We start from the raw sequence: 18,763 nt of genomic DNA on the forward strand, positions 1-18,763 counted from the left end.
ATCCTCGAGCTACTGCTTCATTTCCATCTTGCCAGCTTCTCCTATGATGGCGTCAGTTTGCGTTTACTTAATAAGTCACTGCTTTATGTTTACTCAGCTTTTAGAAACCAGAATCCCAAAAGGCAGGTAAAGAGGAAGAGACATTGAAGGTGATTGAAAGAGAATGCTCCTCAGCTGACACAAAGGAAGAGGAATTTTCAAGAAGAATGTCTGGCAGTGTCCCATGCCACAGGGAGAGGAGATTAAGGAAGACAAACATGCAGTGTTCACTGGATTTGGCACTATTGAAGCATGTGTGAACTGGTGAGAAAGAAACCATGTTATAGTGAGGGGTGAGTGGCAGGTGGGAAGTGGAGATGGGGGCAGATGGACATACAGGTCTTGGAGCTCAGAGGAGAGATTTGCACTGTAGATACCAGTTTGGAATTCATCTATTTTTAGGTGATCATTGAAGCCATGGACCTGGATTTAATCACTTAGAGGGAAAGAGTAGGGAAAAAACAGAAATAGACCTAGAGCCCAGCCTTAAAGAACTCTTAAGGATGCTAAACAGGTAAGGGAATGTATCTATAAAGACAGAAAAGGAGTAGCCAGAAAGTAGGTGAAAAACCAGAAGACCAGTATTACCTAACCCAAGAGAAAAGAATGAAGAAGGAAAGGGGAGTGGCCATCAGGGTTAGATGCTGCTGGAAGGTCAGTGTGATGCCTGAAAAAAGGCCATGGAATTCAGTGACTTAACAAATCACTGATGACCTGGAATGATAAGGAATGAAAGCCAGACTGCCCTGAGAATGGAAACAGCATAGACAGCTCTTCAGAGAAATAAAAAAAAAAATGGTGATAGATAAAGGGTATTGGGGCCAAAACTATCAGTCATGAGTTGGCATCACTTGCCTTTGTACCCAGCCTGGGGCCTGTTTCCAGCCCTCATGGCTGTTTTTGTGTCACTACCTCCCTCTTCTCTTCTGCTGGCCTTGCCAGTCCAACTCGTTAAACCATACTTACCTATCCCCTGTTAAATTTCCATCCATTGATGTACTCCCTTTAACAAACATTTACTAGTCTCTGACTGTGTGCTAAGCCCTGGGATTCAAAGACTCAAACAAGCCCTTGTCCTTGAGGAACCATCAGCCAGTGGTGTCAAGAGACAACCAGAAATAACCAGAGCACAGTGCACCATGTGAGAAGGAGTGGGGATCTGCCCCTAGGCTGCCAAGTGTTGCTGAAGAAAATCCCTAAACCAGGCCAACTGCTGAGACTACAGGAGGGCCCTCCCTCCTGCAAAGCAACTGATGGCATTTTTGCCTTCTTCAGATACAGATTTGATTTCTTTGGAAATAAAGACAGGATGGAGACAGTTCAAACACTGGATATCTGAATATTCATCTAGCACCTCCTGTATGTTGGCACTAAGGCCATAGTTGTGAATAAGGTCCCTGCCCTCCTGAGGCTGACAGCCTTGCAGAGTTTGCTGCTCTGGTGGAGAGAAGTGATGCTAAGGGAAAATAGGCAGGAAAAGTTCAAGGAGCGAGGGTAGTGAGAATAGGTACCTACAGGGCAGTGGAAAGGGGGTGGCCTATACATTCATGAGGCTTTCATGCCTTCAAAATCAGAAACCATATCCCCTTGCCCAGCAGGCATATACAAAGTAGTCCTGAGGCAGTCATTTAACTGATTATAAATTAAGATCTAACTTGACCTTATCTTTAGTTCCATAGGAGATTAATTAGTTTTGTGGCCTTTTCTGGGTATATAGAAGCTCAGTGTACATGTTTTTATGGAGTAGTCCAGAATTTACTATCTCTGGGACTGTCCTCTACACTGTAACAATGTATTATGACCATTTATATCCTTAGAAAGGAAGCAAGGAGCAGATAAGCTGCCATTTGGTGAATTCTTGGAAAGTGTATACTGACAATATATAGGATCGGCCATCCTTCAAAATCTCACAGAGTTCATTTGTTCATCTACCAAATACTGATTTCAGCTCCTACTCTGGAGACATGGGTAAATGCATAACAGTTCATTGCTACTGTGGTACCTGATGTATTATCCACATTTCCAGACTTTAAGACTCTCCTCCACATCTCCAGCCCTGACTAATCCATCCCCTGGACATCATCCAAAGACCCCAAGTATCTCTGGCCGCAAACTGAACTCAGGTTCCTCCCATCCGGTTTTACAGAGGATGTGAACCACCTACTCACTCAGCACTGAGGATCAGGTCTGACTCCATCCTCACTCCCCATGGCCACTCAATCATTCTGCCCATTCATCTCCCTCCTCTCCAGCCCTTCATAGCCCAGGTTCAGGCTGCCATCATTCATGCAGCCATTTAGTCAAGATTCACCATTTTCTGAGCACACACCGTATGCCATTCATGTTCTAGATTCTGGAATTACATCAGTGAACAAAACACAAACTTCCTGCCTTCATGGAGCTTACATTAAAGTAGAGAGAGAAAATAAGCAAACTACTTATGGTTAGAAAGTGACAGGCACTTAGGGGGAAAAATAAATCAGGGGAAAAGGAGTATGATGGTCGTGGATGGGGGCTGAAAGACTTCCATGAGAAGATGACTTTTGAATAAAGAGAAGGAAATGAGATAAAAACCAGAAAAAAAGATTCTGATGGAGCAGTCAGTAAGATAGGAAGAAAACCAAGCCAAATGTGCTGTCCTAGAAGTCAAGTAAATAAAGCATTCTAAGGAGAGGTCAGCTAAGACAAATGTTGACAGGTCAGATCAGATCAGAGAAATGAGTATTTCACAACACAGGGGTCACTGATAATCTTAGGACAATTTCAGCTTGAGTGCTAGGTGAAAACCTAATTGGAGTGGGCTCCTGAGAGTACGGGTACCCACTAGGATGGCTATAATTTTTTTAATAGAAAATAACAAGCACTTGGGAGGTTGTAGAAAAATTTGAACAATTATACAGTGTTACAGGGAATGTAAAATGGTACAGCCATTGTGGAAAATACCCCACTAGTTGCTCAAAAGGTTAAACAGTTACCATATGACCCAGCAATTCCACTCCTAGATATATATACAAAATAACTGAAAACACCGTAGTCAAACATACTGGCTTCCCCAGTGGCTCAGTGGTAAAGAATCCTCTGGCCAATGCAGGAGATGCGGTTTGATCCCTGGGTTGGGAATATGGCAACCCACTCCAGTATTCTGCCTGGGAAATTCCATGGACAGAGGAACCTGGAAGATTACAGTCCATGGGGTAGTAAAAACAGTTGGACACGACTTAGCAACTAAACAACTCAAACATAATTGCACACCAGTGTTTATAGCACTATTCATAGTAGCCCCAAACACAGAAGCAACCCTACTGTCCATCAACTGATAAATGGATAAACAAAATGATATGTCCACACAGTGGAATATTATTTAGCCATAGAAGGAAAGAAGTACTGACACATACCACAATATGAAAGAACCCTGAAAAATTACATTATGTAAAAGAAGCCAGACACAAATGGTCACATAATGTATGATTCCATTTATATGAAATGTCCAGAATATGCAAATCCATAAAAACAGAACATGGTTGCCCAGGCCTGGGAGGAGAAGGGGACTGCAGAGTGACTGCTAATGGGCACAGGTTTCTTCTTGGGGTAATCAAAATGTTCTGGACTTAGATACTGGTGATGGTTGTGCACATACTAAAACCCACTGAATTATACACTTAAAAATGGTGATGTTTATGGTATATGAACTATAGCTCAAAAAAAAAGGATGGGGAGAGTAACTGAAAAGTACATATAGAATGATAGTAAGTCAGAAAGAAAAACACCAATACAGTATACTAACGCATATATATTGAATTTAGAAAGATGGTAATGATAACTCTGTATGCAAGACAGCAAAAGAGACACAGATGTAGAGAACAGTCTTTCGGACTCTGTGGGAGAGGGAGAGGGTGGGATGATTTGGGAGAATGGCATTGAAACATGTATAATATCATATATGAAACGAATCACCAGTCCAGGTCCGATGCATGATACTGAAGGCTTGGGGCTGGTGCACTGGGACGACCCAGAGGGATGGTACAGGGAGGGTGGAGGGAGGAGGGTTCAGGATGGGGAACACATGTATACCTGTGGCGGATTCATGTTGATGTATGGTGAAACCAATACAATATTGTAAAGTAATTAACCTCCAATTAAAATAAATAAATTTATATTTAAATAAACAATAAATAAATAAATTAAATAAAGACCAGGTTTTTGTTTTGAGTGGATTTTTAAGATGGGAGAAACGACCACGTATTTATCTGTGCATTGATGGGAACAATCCAGGGAAAAGCAGGGACAGAAAGGGAGAAACAGCCAGAGACAGGTTTCTGAATAGGTAACAGGGGTTAGGATCCATTGTAGGAACAGGACAAAGGTAGAGAGGATTGGAGTACAGTGTTGGTAGCTGGCATATGGTAGGTGAGTTGTGGAGTTCTCCTGTAATTGCTGAAGTTTTCTCAGTGATTAGGAAGCAAGGCTGTCGCTGAGAGTGAGAAGGGAGGAAGCAGGGCTGAGACAGCCATCCAGGCCAACAGTGGGCAAACTGCGGACCAAGCCTGGTCATTGCCTATTTGTATACAGCCTGCAAGCTAAGAATGGCTTTTGTATTTATGTGATTATTTTTCAGTCACTCAGTCGTGTCCAGTTCTTTGTGACCCCATGGACTGCAGCATGCCAGACATCCCTGTCATTCACCATCTCCCAGAGCTTGCTCAGACGCATGTCCATTGAGTTGGTGATGCCATCCAACTACCCTTCTCCTGCCTTCAATCTTTCCAAGCATCAGGGTCTTTCCCAATGAAGTCGGCTCTTCACATCAGGTGGCCAAAGTATTGGAACTTCAGCTTCAGTTTCAGTCCTTCCAATGAATATTCAGGACTGATTTCCTTTAGGATTGACTGGTTTGTATTTATAACTAATGGGGAAAAAATAAAGAGAATAATATTTTGTGATATTAAATAATTCTATGAATTAAAATTTTAGTCTCTGTAACTAAAATTTTGTTGGAACCTGATCGCACCCATTAGTTTATGTACAGTAGCTACAGCAGCAGAGTTGACTAGCTATAAGAAACATCATATGTCACCTGCAAAGCCTAAAATATTTGCTATCAGAAACAGTGTGCCAGCCCCCTGATTAAGGCCCTTTCTGGGACCAGGGGTCACCTGGGAAGCTGTCAGAAATGCAGACTCAGAACCTCTCATCTTGGACTTCCCTGGTGGTACAGTGTGTAAGAATCCGCCCGCCAACGCAGGGGACACCGGTTCAATTCCTGATCTGGGAAGATTCCATATGCAATGGAGCAACTAAGCCTGTGTGCCACAACTACCAAAGCCTGCATGCCTAGAGCCTGTGCTCCGCAACAAGAGAAGACACTGTGATGAAAAGCCTGTACACTGCAACTAGAGAGTAGCCCCCGCTCACTGAAACTAGACAAAGCCCAAGTGCAGAAACGAGGACCCAGCTTAACCAAAAGAAAAAAAAAAGAGAGAACCTGTCGTCCATGTCCAACAAATTTCCCAGGTGACTCGTGTGCACGGTGAATTTTGAAGAGCACTGCTCTAAGAGGACCAGAGGGTGGCTACACTGGGGGAGTTCAGAGCTGCAGGGCAGCACTGAGAGACCACTGGAAGCCAGAGGTTATGAACCTCAAGGGAGGCCCGTCAGTCTTCTTCAGCCTCATTCAGCTGCCAGAGGCACAGGCTGTCAAGGAGGTGAACTGGATTTACCAGGGTTACGGTTTCTCCAAGCAAGTACAAAAAAGGGCAGGGTGTGGACCACTGAGTGGCTGATACAATTTAAGTGAAATAAGGAGGGAAGAGGAGACATGGCGGGGCAGCAGAGGGAATAGGGAAAGGGTATAGGTTCAAAGGCTGGGTGGTCCTAGTGAGGTGGGAGCATCATCAGTATTGGGGTCCTACAGGAAGTTAGCTGCAAGGAGAGCCGAGAGTGGGATCGTCGTAAGGTTGAAGGCAGGGCAAAGGAACAAGAGGCTACAAGTGGATGCTGAATTCACCCGAAATCATGACAGGAACAGTGCTGGAGAGAGCAGCAGTGAGCCAGGAGTTAAGTCTGCAAGGAATGGTGGGAGAGGCTGGGGGACACTACAATGAAAGAGCGCATGGTTGTGCTGGGACTTGCAGCAGCGGCCCCTGTGGGTCTCCTTGTTTCCACTCTTTTTGAAGCTCTACTCTGAGGAACCCTCTTGGCTAGGCAGAAGTGCTTTAGGGGTTCCTCAAACAAGAAGTGTCCAGGCCAAACACTGAAGCTGTCCACTGCCCTGAGGGGCCTGTTCTGTTTTGTCTGTCTGAGGTCTTTAGCCATTCATTAAGCTTCCCTTGTAGCTCAGTTGGTAAAGAATCTGCCTGCAATGCAGGAGACTGGGTTCAATTCCAGGGTCAGGAAGATCCCCTGGAGAAGGAAATGGCAACCCACTCCAGTATTCTTGCCTGGAGAATCCCATGCACAGAGGAGCCTGGTGGGCTACAGTCCATGGAGTCGCAAGAGTCAGACACAACTTAGCGACTAAACCACCAAACCAAGGTCATTCATTCATCAAATGTTTACTGAGCACCTACCATGTGTGAGGCACTATTCTAGGCTTGGGGAAGACAGCAGTGAACAAAATACATAATCTATGACCTCATGAAATTTACTTTCTAGGGAGGGAGTTAGGCAATAAAGAAAGAAAAAAAGGACTTCCCTGGTGGTACAGTGGCTAAGACTCCATGCTCCCAATGCAGGGCACTCGGTTTCGATCCCTGATCCGGGAACTAGATCCCACATGCCGCAATTAAGATCTCGAATGCTGCAACAAAAAGAATCCACGTGCTTAGTCAACTAAGACCCAGTGCATCCAAATAAATAAAAATAATAAATATTAAAAATATTCATTTGGCTGCATTGGGTCTTAGTTGTGGCACGTGGGCATGCAGGGCTAATCTGCTCTGCACCATATGGGATCCTAGTTCCCCAACCAGGGATTGAACCCACATCCCCTGCATGGGAAGGTGGATTCTTAACCACCAGGGAAGTCCCAAATAATAAATACTAAAAAAAAAAAAAAAGACTCCTCGAGTCCAATGCAGGGGACTGAGTTACATTTCATCTATAGTTTTACCTTTGGATCCAAGTAAAAGTATCTTTATGTTGAAATATAACACCCATACAGAAAAGCACACAAACCCAAAGTGTTCAGCTAGATGAATTTTCACAAAGGGAACACACCCATAGAACTAGCACCCAGATCACGAAATAGAATGTGACCAGTGTCTCCTCCCCCAACAAGGACAACCACTATGCTGACTTCTAAAGGCATAGATTAGCCTCGCCCAGTTTTTGTTTTTTGACATAAATGGAATCATACAGTAAGCATGTTTCTGTGTCTGGCTTCCTTTGTTCCACATTAGTGGATGTTTGTGAGATCCACCCATGCCATTGTGGGTAGCTGTAGTTTGTTTATTCTCATTGCTGTATAGGAGCGGTTCACAAACATTTTAGTCTTTAGGACCCCTTTACAGTTAAAAATTATTAAGTGGGAAGACCTTTGTTATGGTTGTGGGCTCTCCACCTCTGCCGGATCAGGAAGCTGGGGACACACCCTCAGATGCCGCGACTGGTCCCTAACTGTAGCCCCTCCGCTACTCATGATAGATTCCTGTGGCCTTTTAAATGATTTAATAACGATAAAAATGGATCCAAAGTGACTTCTCTACTGAAGCAGAAGATTCTTATTATCTTCCATTAACTCAATTTAGTCTTCGGGAACGGGCAGAATGAGTGAAGTACAGAAAACTGAAGAGAAGAAAACCTCACTTTGGAACTTTCTCCATGACTATTCTTAAACCCTGCCTTTCTACTTGTTTTAATTTTGCTGTAAATTTATAAATAGTGAGGACCAAAGAAATAGAAAAAACATTTGGGAGCTTTATACCAAGAAATTTGCCTAGAAAGCTGCTATTCTTGGAGGGAAAAGCATATCAAGTTCCTCTCTTTTTTCTTTTTAACAAGGTTTCTTATGTCCTTAGATTTTGAAGGATAGGACATATAAATTCATACCTGCAGACTATTTTTACAGCTGTGTAAGAATAATGAGATTTGTAAATTAAAGGCTTTGTAATGTAGATGTTTTGCTACTAGAGTTGACTACTCAGAAAATCTTTTATAGCTCTTCAATGTTTTATTTTTGATCTATCACTTCAATGACATTATTTGACCAAACAGAAGTCATTCTGTCTTCTTAAGCTATGACCTTGTGAACAGTATCTGCATTCACTGTGCAAATGTCCATGTATTATCTATGTAAGCAACATCGTAGTGCCATCACTCAAGGAAGTTGAATGAGGTAAACATTGATATAGCTCTTTCCCCTTCCCCCCCATTTTTTAAATGTAACAAATACTTTTTATGTTCCCCTTTCCTTTCCCCTTTCCCCTTCCCCTTTGGGAAACATGTCAGGAACTAGATAGTTTAAGACGAGCAATTGAAGGGACTGAGAGATTGATCCACAAAGAGCCTGGCTTCTTTGTGCTTCATCGTAAGGCATTCTGCTGGCCAGCCTAATTAAGTACCCTTTTAACAAGAGAACCTTATGGAAATCCAGCTGGCAACTCAAGAAGTTCAGGAAGCAGGACCACAGAGGTTATACTCTGGGATCCTGGTCATGAGCTTGGATGCCTCACCTTGTTGAAAAGAGACACTGGACCTAAATGGTGCAGCATGACTTTGTTCCTGCTTGGCTAAATTTCTTAACGCCACAGTCAGCTAAGTCACCTACAGTGACTTTTGAAAAACACGGAGAGCACCTACCCCAAGGAAATGGTAGATTTGGAGTAAGCCATTGTAGACATAATTCCTCTGATGGCTTTTTCAACAATGGATCTCTTCGAACGACAGGAGGTTCTTGGCACCAGCCCTCCCTGTTCCGCCATGATTCTGTGGACTCTGGTGTCTCTAAGGGAGCATATGCTGGAATCATAGGGAACCTATCTGGTTGGCATGGCTCTTCACGAGGTCGTGATGGCATGAGCCAGCATAGTAGGGGTGGCACAGGAAACCACTGCCGCTGGAATGGCAGCTTCCACTCCCAGAAAGGCCGTGCCTTTCAGGAAAAGCCACCTGCAGATATTAGGGAAGAGAAGAAAGAAGGTGGAAAAGTTGCAGTTTGAAGAGGAAGACTTTCCTTCTTTGAATCCAGAAGCTGGCAAACAGAATCAGCCATGCAGACCTATTGGGACCCCTTCTGGAGTGTGGGAAAACCCACCTAGTGCCAAGCAGCCCTCCAAAATGCTAGTCATCAAAAAACTTTCCAGAGAGGATCCTGCTGCTGCCTTCTCTGCTGCATTCACCTCACCAGGATCTCACCATGCAAATGGAAACAAATCGTCAACCATGGTTCCAAGTGTCTATAAGAACCTGGTTCCTAAGGCTGTACCACCTCCATCCAAGGCCAGTGCATGGAAAGCTAACAGAATGGAACACAAATCAGGATCCCTTTCCTCTAGCCGAGAGTCTGTTTTTACCAGTCCAATCTCTGTTACCAAACCAGTAGTACTGGCTGGTGGTGTAGTTTTAGCCTCTCCCAAAGAGAGCCCCGCCAGCACCACTCCTCTGATTGAGATCAGCGCCTCTCGTCTGACCAAGTTGACCCACAGAACTACTGACAGGAAGAGCGACTTCCTGAAGACTCTGAAGGATGACCGGAATGGGGGTTTCTCAGAGAGCAGAGAGGGTAAGAAGTTGGAAGATTTGGAGGACAACAGCACATCTGAACCAAAGGAAAATGAGAGGAAGGCTGTCATCAGAATGGTCTCGTTTTCCCTGGAGAAGGAAATGGCACCCCACTCCAGTATTCTTGCCTGGACAATCCCATGGACAGAGGAGCCTGGTGGGCTGCAGTCCACAGGGTCGCAAAGAGTCGGACACGACTGAGTGACTTCACTTCAATTCACTTCACTTCACTTCACTTCACTTCCCTGTAGAAGAGGAAGGGAAGGCCCCCTCTCACTCTTTGGAAGCAGAGCACAGGTTACTGAAAGCAATGGGATGGCAGGAGTATCCTGAAAATGATGAGAATTGCCTTCCCTTCACAGAGGATGAGCTCAGAGAGTTCCACATGAAGACAGAGCAGCTGAGAAGAAATGGCTTTGGAAAGAATGGCTTCTGCAGGGTCGAAGTTCCAGCCTATTCTCCCCTAAGAGAAGCATTTGCAGAGCAGAGTTTAAGGACTCGGCCAAGGAGACAAGTAGCAGTGAGACATCTGATGACAATGCCTGAAAATAGGCATATAAGTGCTCACAGTTAAATCTGACCCAGTAAACTCAGCTTGTGTGTTTAGGGATTACACAGAAGAAATCGTTCTTTTCCTTTTCTATGTTATTGTTGAATACTTCACGCACAAGGGAAATAATCATATCCCAAAGAGAAAGTGAGCAATTGGCTTGTTCAGCTTTTGTTGTTGTTCTTCCCTGTTATCTGCTTAATAGAGAGAACTTTGTGTGGTGGGAAGAACTTTAAAAACACACACACACATACACAAAGCATATATGGGGCAATGCACAGGTGGGAGCTGGCAGTCCTGAGTGAGGAGGAAACACTGGTTTGCAGCAACAGCTTCTACTACCAGCCCTTGGGGCACTCAGCCCATTGCTCAAGCAATCACTGTCAATGACAAAGTACCTATTGAAGTTATAATTGTATTAAATTAATGCTAACAATTTGGATATTTTATTTTATTTCTGGCTGCTCGGGTCACGTTAGCCCTTAACCAAGCATATGTGGTTTTCTTCCCTTTCTGGGTACAGCTGTAAAATATTTGGATATAGGAAATATTGTGTTATTCTTGCAGCCTTGATATTCAGGGTGGATTGTAAAATATAAATTTTTGTGAGATTTCAAAGATTAAGATTATTTTGATAACATTATTTATAGATTTAAAAGATGTAGTTATCACAAGTCTGTTGAGGGGGAAAACTACTGCATAAAATAACTAACTTGGAATAAATATTTTGCATCAGTTTGGATTGTCTTGTGTAAAAAGTATATTTACTTTAAAATTAGATGAGTGGATTTAGAGGTCTGAGGAAGATCTGAATTCAGACACACCCATTTCTCCTTTTAGCAGATACATTTTTGATGCAGAAAAACATGTGCAATAAACTACCAGTAATAAAACCAGAAAAAAAATTATTAAGGACTCCAAAGGGCCTTTAGGGCTTCCCTGGTGACTCAGATGGTAAAGAATCCGCCTGCCAATTCAGGAGACCCAGGTTTGATACCTGGATGGGGAAGATCCCCTGGAGAAGGAAATGACAACCCACTCCAGTATTCTTGCCTGGAGAATTCCATGTACAGAGGAGCCTAGTGGGCTAGAGTCCATGGGGTCGCAAAGAATCAGACATGACTGAGCAACTAACACTTTCACAAAGGGCCTTCGTGTGGATTATGTCTATCAACTGAACTGAACTGAACTGAACCGAACCGAGTCTCTGAAACCCCACGGTACACCTGTGAGAGGACAAGAGTAAAAGAAGCAGATGACTTCTTTGTATTATTATAAAAATACTTTGATCCTGCAGGCCCTTTGAAAGGGGTCTTGAGGATCTCCCAGAGTTCCCTGGATCACACTTTGAAAACTGCTGTTGTACAATAGCCCTGTAAATATACCACACTTTACATGTTCAGTTGAAGACAGACAGTTTCCTGTTTGGGGTTGTTAGAAATAATTTTGCTATAAACAATTTAGTACATGCCTTTTTTCAAATTAAAAAATATATATATATTTACTTTTTAAAGCCACACCCTATGACACGTGGAACCTTAGTTCCTTGACCAGGGATGGAACCTGTGCCCCCTGCATTGGGAGCACAGAGTCTTAACCACTGGACCACCAGGAAAGTCCCAGTACATACTTTTTGATGCATATTTGTTCACCTTTCTGTTGGAGAAACATCTAGGAGAGGAAATGTAGGGCCATATAGAATGTAAGTGGAACCATGAAAAATATTTACATGATTAAAAAACAAAATTAAATTTACAAAAACAAATTCTCTCTTCATCCATCTTTTTTCCCTCCTAACTTGGGAAACGACTGTTGTCCTTTTCAAGGCAAATTTCTTTCCTGATGCTCTTCAGCCTGCCCACTGTGTCCGCTGAGACCCCCACACTATTAAACCTGGGTTTCCCTGCATCTTTAATGTCTCTCCTTCCTGCCTTTCTCTCCAAGATCTACCAGAAACCACCAACTCCTTTTTATTTTTTGGCCGCACTGTGCAGCATGGGGGATCCCAGTTCCCCGACCAGGGATCGAACCCATGTGCCCTGCATTGGAAGCGCAGAGTCTTTACCACCGGACTTCCAAGGAAGAAGTCCAAGAGAGAATTTAAAGCCATGATATTGGGTGAGGTCACCAAAGGAGAGAGTGTATATAGGAAAGAGAAGAAGTCCAAATCTGAACCTCAGGGCTCTACAATGTTTAAAAAAAGAGAGAGATAAGGAAGTGAGATAAGGAAGAATCAGCAAAAGAAACTCAGAAAGGGTGACATGCAAGGTAGAAGGAAAACCAGGCAGAACAAGTGCCCTATGAAGCTGTAAGAATTAAAAGAATGATTTATATAAGCTCTTAGCAGTGTCAGTCACACTCTAAACCTGAGGAAATGGTAGCTATGATGATGATGATGACAATTAAAATTCATCTATTAAAGGCTTATTTATCTGTTGCTCCTTCTGGCCACCAAAAATAAAATACTGGCTCTTAAATAAATAATAAAAATCCAAGGTAAGAAGCCTGAGGTCTCACTTGAATCAAATGTAAGTTTGGATGAGGGTCTGAACCTAAACACTAAGTGGGATTAAAGTAACTAAACTTCTGCTGTTAAAAATCCTTACCTAAATCTATTACTGTAAAAATGCTTGAAGTGATTGAAAAGATAGAGGTCTTTGTTTTTAAATGTGGAGAAGAAAAAGAAGCGACTGCCAAGAAAGAACTGTTGTTTAGTCGCTAACACGACTCCGTGCGACCCCAGGGACCTTAGTCTGCCAGGCTCCTCTGTCCATGGGATTTTCCAGGCAGGAATACTGGAGTGGTTTGTCATTTGATTCTCCAAGGGATCTTCCCCACGCAGGGATCCAACCCTCATCTCCTGTATTGGCAGGCGTGTTCTTTGCCATTTAACCACCAGGGTAGCCCCGCAGAGAAGCAGGTGTGGGTGCAAATCCCACTGGCCCTCCCGGGTTGGGCGGCCCCCGCCCCCCCCCCCCCCCCCCCCCCCCCCCCGCCCCCGCCCCTTCGCGTGCTCCCTCCCTAGCCGAGGACCGAAGTCCCTTGCGCTGGAACATGACGTCTCCCCCGCCCTCTTTGGAGATAGCCCCGCCCCCTTGCTCCTCCCGCCTTCGGAAGGGTTTCTGCCTTGGCATTTATCATGGACCTTCTGCCTCACCCATGACACAAGGTGCCCCTGGCACACTAACAGGCTCCAGAGGAACCCAGTTACGTAACTGAAGCAAACCAAATTCCATTTCACACGAACAAGCGCTCTTTCCCACGGTCTAACGGGAGCGTGGGCAGAGAGGGACCGCCAGAGGGCGTTGGTTGGCGCACAGTGTGACCTCCCCAAGCCCCGCCCCCAGCGGCGCCTTCTAAACACGTCCTTCCGCTCACTTCCTCCTCTTTTCTCTTCTCCGCCATCGTATGTGCGGTTGAGTTCTCTCCTCACCATGGTAAGTCCATCCGTTACCATCGGTTCTGGGGTGGCTTTCCGAGACCTGAGATCTCTGCTAGCTCCCCAGCGCCGCGGGCTGCGTCGAGGTGCGGGATCCTTTTTAAGGCCTTTTCCAGAGGAGATGGGAGTTTGGCCTCGGCTCCAGCCCGAGGGCCTGGCGGGAAGCGAGCGAGCTAGCGCCTAGGAAAGGGCGGGCTGTGCCGGCCCCGCAAGGTCCGAGAGGGCTCTCTGTGTTGCAGGCCGTTACTCAGGCGGGCGGGGATTCCCGTTTTTCCCAGAGCGAACTGTGTTTCTGGGGCAAGACGTCGAGTGGGCGTCCCAGAAACTGGGCCGACTTCGGGATGTTGTCAGTGAGACGCGGGATGTTTCGGTCAAGGGAATGTGGACTGCTGGTTTTCGAAGACTTATTAACTTGGGGGCCAGAATCCTTCCACTTGATGAGATTATAGGATTTTTTAGCCCTTTGTTCGGGAACTTGAACGTTACCCCGTTTAAACTTGAGGGACAAGGGGTGATGTAGTGTGAATCTGTGTGTCATTCGGGCGTTCTTCGTAAAATGCTAGCTGCGTGCGGATTTTTCCTGTGGGAAAAACTGGGTTTTTCCTGTGATAGTACCCTGGAAAATTTTAACTGTGTATATGCTTTTAGATGTGGAGAAGATCGGTATCTGGTGTTATACGGTTTTATTAGCAGAAATTTACAGTTGCTGCTATGAGCTGGGAGAGAGGAGTGTAGTCTTTTCCTTTGTAATAACTCCTGTTATGCAAGGGTGTGTTGAGCCACATCGGTCAGACTTTAAACCAGCACTCAGGCCATTTCTCTGAACTCTACTGCACACCGGGGAGGGAGGTGTTTGGGTTTGGATTAGATGACCAATGGAAAAGGAAATGGCAACCCACTCCAGTATCCTTGCCTGGAAAATCTCATGGACAGAGGAGCCTGGTGGGCTGCAGTCCATGGGGTCGCAAAGAGTCGGACACGACTGAGCGACTAACACTAACTAGATGACCCAAGTTCTTTATGAAAGCCAAAAAACAGCGGGAACTTGGGAAAGTGACATTTTAAGTAGAGTTAGATTTAATACCAAGATGGTCGGTGAGCTGGAACAGGTCTGCCAAATGTCAAGGACTTTGTGTAAGGTGTTTTTTCTCTTTTTTGAATGCACCGCATGGCTTGCAGGAATCTTAGTTCCCGACCGGGGATCGAAGGTGGCCCCCTGCAGTGTAAACACAGATTCCCTAACCACTGGCCTGCCAGGGGATTCCCAGTACCCTGGTGTACAAAACAGTGCACTGAAGCTGGTTGACTTGCAAGTTGTTAGTGGAAACCATGTGCTCTAGTCCCAGTCTTCAGTGATTGTGGTCCTCTCAGTCCTAGGGTGACAGCAGGGAAGACTGGATCACACCCTAGCCTTGTATCTGGCTTGGGGAAAGTGAGGAACAAAGCAAGGGGCAGTGATGGGTTTAGCATTGAAAAGGTTTGGGGCATATATTAAGCATTTGAGTATTTGTTGGATTTAGAGAGTTCCCAACTTTTGAATAAGTTCTGGTATTGCCGTTAAATTGATTGCGTTTCCTTCCCAGTCTTCTCACAAGACTTTCAGGATCAAGCGATTCCTGGCCAAGAAACAAAAGCAGAATCGTCCCATTCCTCAATGGATTCGAATGAAAACTGGCAATAAAATCAGGTAAGGACACACTCCCCCACCCATGTGTTTTGTTAAATTTAGGATTACTTTGGGTGCACAGTTGAAAGTTATATGCAGTTTAATTAATTAATCTTGTGCCACCATTCTGAAATTCTTTTTTTTATTTCCTGGTTGCTTTCCCTCTGAGCCAGAACATAAGGTGGCTCTCTCATTACACATCCCAGTGGGAAGACCAGAAACTGTTTATTTTTTCTGAAGATTGAAAGACTTGCTTTCCCCTGCAGAATTGAGCTGATGGTTTTAGGAGAAAGACATTACTAGAATTTCTCCAAAGGACCTCTGAGGTCATTTAGGTTAACTCTAGACGAAGCTGGATCTAAGACTCTCCTGCATGCCTTTCAACCAAAGTATTTTCAGAGCATTTTTAAGCTGACACTGTAGGTTGGGCCTAGCAAGTGAGTCCTTGCCAAAATAAACACTGAAGCTCAGGAGTGCAAGATTGTGAAGCTAGTGTAGAAGTCTGATTTGGTTGTATGGCAAATAGACGTGGGATTAGTTTGCTGATGTGAAGACCAAGGTTGAGATGTGAATTGTCAGGGCTAAAATGAAGGCCCATTTCCTTAGTTCATTTAGCCAGTTAGACATGTGGAAATCGCAACCCACTGTAGCTTTATAGGCCAATTGCAACCTTTGATTTATTGTATCCCATCAGTGATGGTAGGACCTGCCTGTGTAGTTGTGAGAAATGAAAGAAATGTATGTAAAGCTCAGTGCATAGCTCAGTAGAGGGTACCTGCAATTATCAGATGCTGGTCTTTTGCTCTGTGGTCTAACTTTTAAAATGCAGAGAAAGCAGGTTGCAATTACAGTGCTTTCTTTTGTGGAAGTACTGACATTATCCTGCTGACAGAAAGTCTGTTGATCGTTTTTTGATTTTGCCATTTATGGGGGTAAAATCATGACAGATTGACATGAACAGTTGATGGCCTTTGAAGTGACTGAGGATATTAATGTATTAACATTATGCAAGAGCTTGTATGTACATGTAAGCCATTATGTAGAATGACTGGTTTGATCTAGTTTAGTAGTTGGGGTTAAATATCTCCGTCTGGGTCTGCTCCAGTTCTGTTGAATCAAAAGTAAGTGAGCTTCTCTACTACTTACTCCCAGTAAAGAACGAGTGTGTTTTCCTTAGCCTGGAGTCATTTTGAGAGGTAAAAAATTGATTTGACTAGTTCTTTAACACATCTAGCAAATCATTTTTTACTCTCCAAAAAGAACTCCAAACTTGCTAAAGAAGGGAAAATGGAACCCTTTGCTTTCAAAGATTTTTTTTTTATGGTACTTTTAAGGCGAAGTTTATGGTGAGTAAGAGCAACTAATTTGAGGTCAGACTGCCTTTGTAACTTGGTATTTCCTTCTGTGTAGGTACAACTCCAAGAGAAGACATTGGAGAAGAACCAAGCTGGGTCTATAAGAAGCAAGCTGGGTCTATAAGAAGTGGTCTTCACATGTGTGCCACACATGTGAAGACCACTTTTTTAAGCAGCCAAATCACAGTGAGAACATCACTACTGTAATGCTTGGCTCCTGATGTATCTTATTTCCTAATTATCAGTCTGAGACTCAGTAATAAATATGAAACGTTGGAACTGTTGTATTATATGGTTTGTGATGACGTACTGAATAAATATTCCTGTCAGTTAGGATACGGGGCTGTCCAATGATAGAAATGTTCTTTAGCTACCGAGTACTTAGAAGTACAGCTAGTAAATTAGGAACTGGCTTTTAAAAATTTTGTTGTCTTATTGTTCCCTATAACTAGCAGCTCTTAACACCTACTGTAATAGGAAGTACACGTATGTGTCATCCTTGTACCTGAAGGCAGCACTTTTAAAAAATAAACTGTGGGGGGAGGGATGCTTGCCACAAGACATGCAGGATCTTAGTTACCCTACCAGGGGTTGAACCCACTTGGCTGCCAGGAAAGTCCCATAAAAAGCATGTTTATATGCTGTTCTATGGTGTGAACCAGGGTTTGGCAAAGTGGTCTCCCGCCTGTTTTTGTACGGTCTGTGTACTAAAGTTATGCATTTTTAAATGGTTGAAAAAATCAAGTATTTTTGACATTTAATAAGTTCAAGTTTACCTACCAGGCATTATTCCTAGGTACTTGGGATTAACCAATGGATGGATAGACAAATGTATGTTAGGCTAGTAATAGGCCAATACACAGGCCATAGCTAATGTCTGGGAAAGATGCATGCTCAATTACTCAGTCATGTCTGACTCTTTGGACCACAGGTGCCTCTGTCTGTGGGATTTTGCAGGCAAGAGTAATAGACAGGGTTGCCATTTCCCACTCCGGGGGATCTTCCCCACCAAAGGATCAAATCTCCTGCATTGGCAGGCAGATTCTTTAATCACTGGAGGGAGCTAAAATGCCCTAGTTACCTGTGGAGTTAGGTTGGAACTGCAGCAGGGCAGGGGGGATCCTGTTTGGTGTTATCTGCCTACCCAGTTTGTACACCACCTCTGCTGGAGCAAGCCAAGAAAGCAAGTGACAGGAGCTGTCAGTGCAGCAAGTGGGGGTAGTGGCCATACATAGCCAAGGGGTCCCTGACTTGTAACCACACTAGGAGACACATGACCACAAGGACCACTGTACTCACCAGAAGTTTTAGAGTGGCTGCCAAATAACCAGCCTAGGAATGTGGGCGCTACCAACAGATCTTGGAAGCACATTTTCTAGTTTACGAATCCCAGATTTCAAATATTTCTTCTTAGTGCATCAATCTTTGCTTTATATTCAAAGACAGCTGTCACTGTGTGAACAGCAAGGCAGAGGGACTTTATAACAATTGACAGTCATGTGATGGAAATTACTAACCATTTGGGCTTCTCTGGTGGCTCAGAGGTTAAAGCACCTCCCTGCAATGCAGGAGACCTGGGTTGAGAAGATCCCTGGAGAAGGAAATGGCAACCCATTCCAGTATTCTTGCCTGGAGAATCCCATGAAGGGAGGAGTCTGGTAGGCTACAGTCCACGGGGTTGCAACTGAGCTACTTCACTTTCACTTTGGAGTCCTAGGGATACCTCAGCCTTATTCAGGGTAGGTGGGAATTCTTGAGCCTAGGGAATTTATGAAAAAGCTAAGGTCACATGGCAGAGGGAGCTTTCTCTACAGACCTTAAAAAGGAGGGTTAAAATTGAAAGAGAAAATGATAGACATTTTGAGTGGGTTGGTTGGCCATGTAAAAGGGGTTTGTTTCTTTCGAGCCTGGGGTTGGCCAGGTCCTGGATCCAGTGGCTCCACACCGCACCTTGTTTAGTCGATAAGTCATACTGGACTCTGCGACCCCATGGACTG

The 18,763-nt window shown here is 44.2% G+C and overlaps 2 protein-coding genes and 1 non-coding gene across 3 annotated transcripts; all 3 read left to right on the top strand.

The window, feature by feature from the left end:
- The first annotated feature begins 8,478 nt into the window (after window positions 1-8,478).
- Window positions 8,479-10,302, top strand: LOC121818350 (vasculin-like protein 1). The gene is given in 3 exon segments (XM_042242353.2): window positions 8,479-9,169; window positions 9,171-9,834; window positions 10,225-10,302. Coding segments are annotated over 3 exon segments (1,176 nt in total). The 5' UTR covers window positions 8,479-8,735.
- Window positions 10,303-13,690: 3,388 nt separating this feature from the next.
- RPL39 (ribosomal protein L39) lies at window positions 13,691-17,045 on the top strand. Its single transcript, XM_042241689.1, has 3 exons — window positions 13,691-13,743; window positions 15,329-15,432; window positions 16,822-17,045. The coding sequence occupies exons 1-3, from the start codon at window positions 13,741-13,743 to the stop codon at window positions 16,868-16,870; spliced, it is 156 nt and encodes a 51-aa protein (XP_042097623.1). The 5' UTR covers window positions 13,691-13,740; the 3' UTR covers window positions 16,871-17,045.
- LOC121818385 (small nucleolar RNA SNORA69) lies at window positions 16,243-16,374 on the top strand. Its single transcript, XR_006058445.1, has one exon. It is a non-coding gene; the product is annotated as a small nucleolar RNA SNORA69 (small nucleolar RNA).
- Window positions 17,046-18,763: the final 1,718 nt, after the last annotated feature.

The sequence above is a fragment of the Ovis aries genome, chromosome X (assembly GCF_016772045.2).
Source record: "Ovis aries strain OAR_USU_Benz2616 breed Rambouillet chromosome X, ARS-UI_Ramb_v3.0, whole genome shotgun sequence".
In the NCBI taxonomy this organism is placed as follows: domain Eukaryota; kingdom Metazoa; phylum Chordata; class Mammalia; order Artiodactyla; family Bovidae; genus Ovis; species Ovis aries.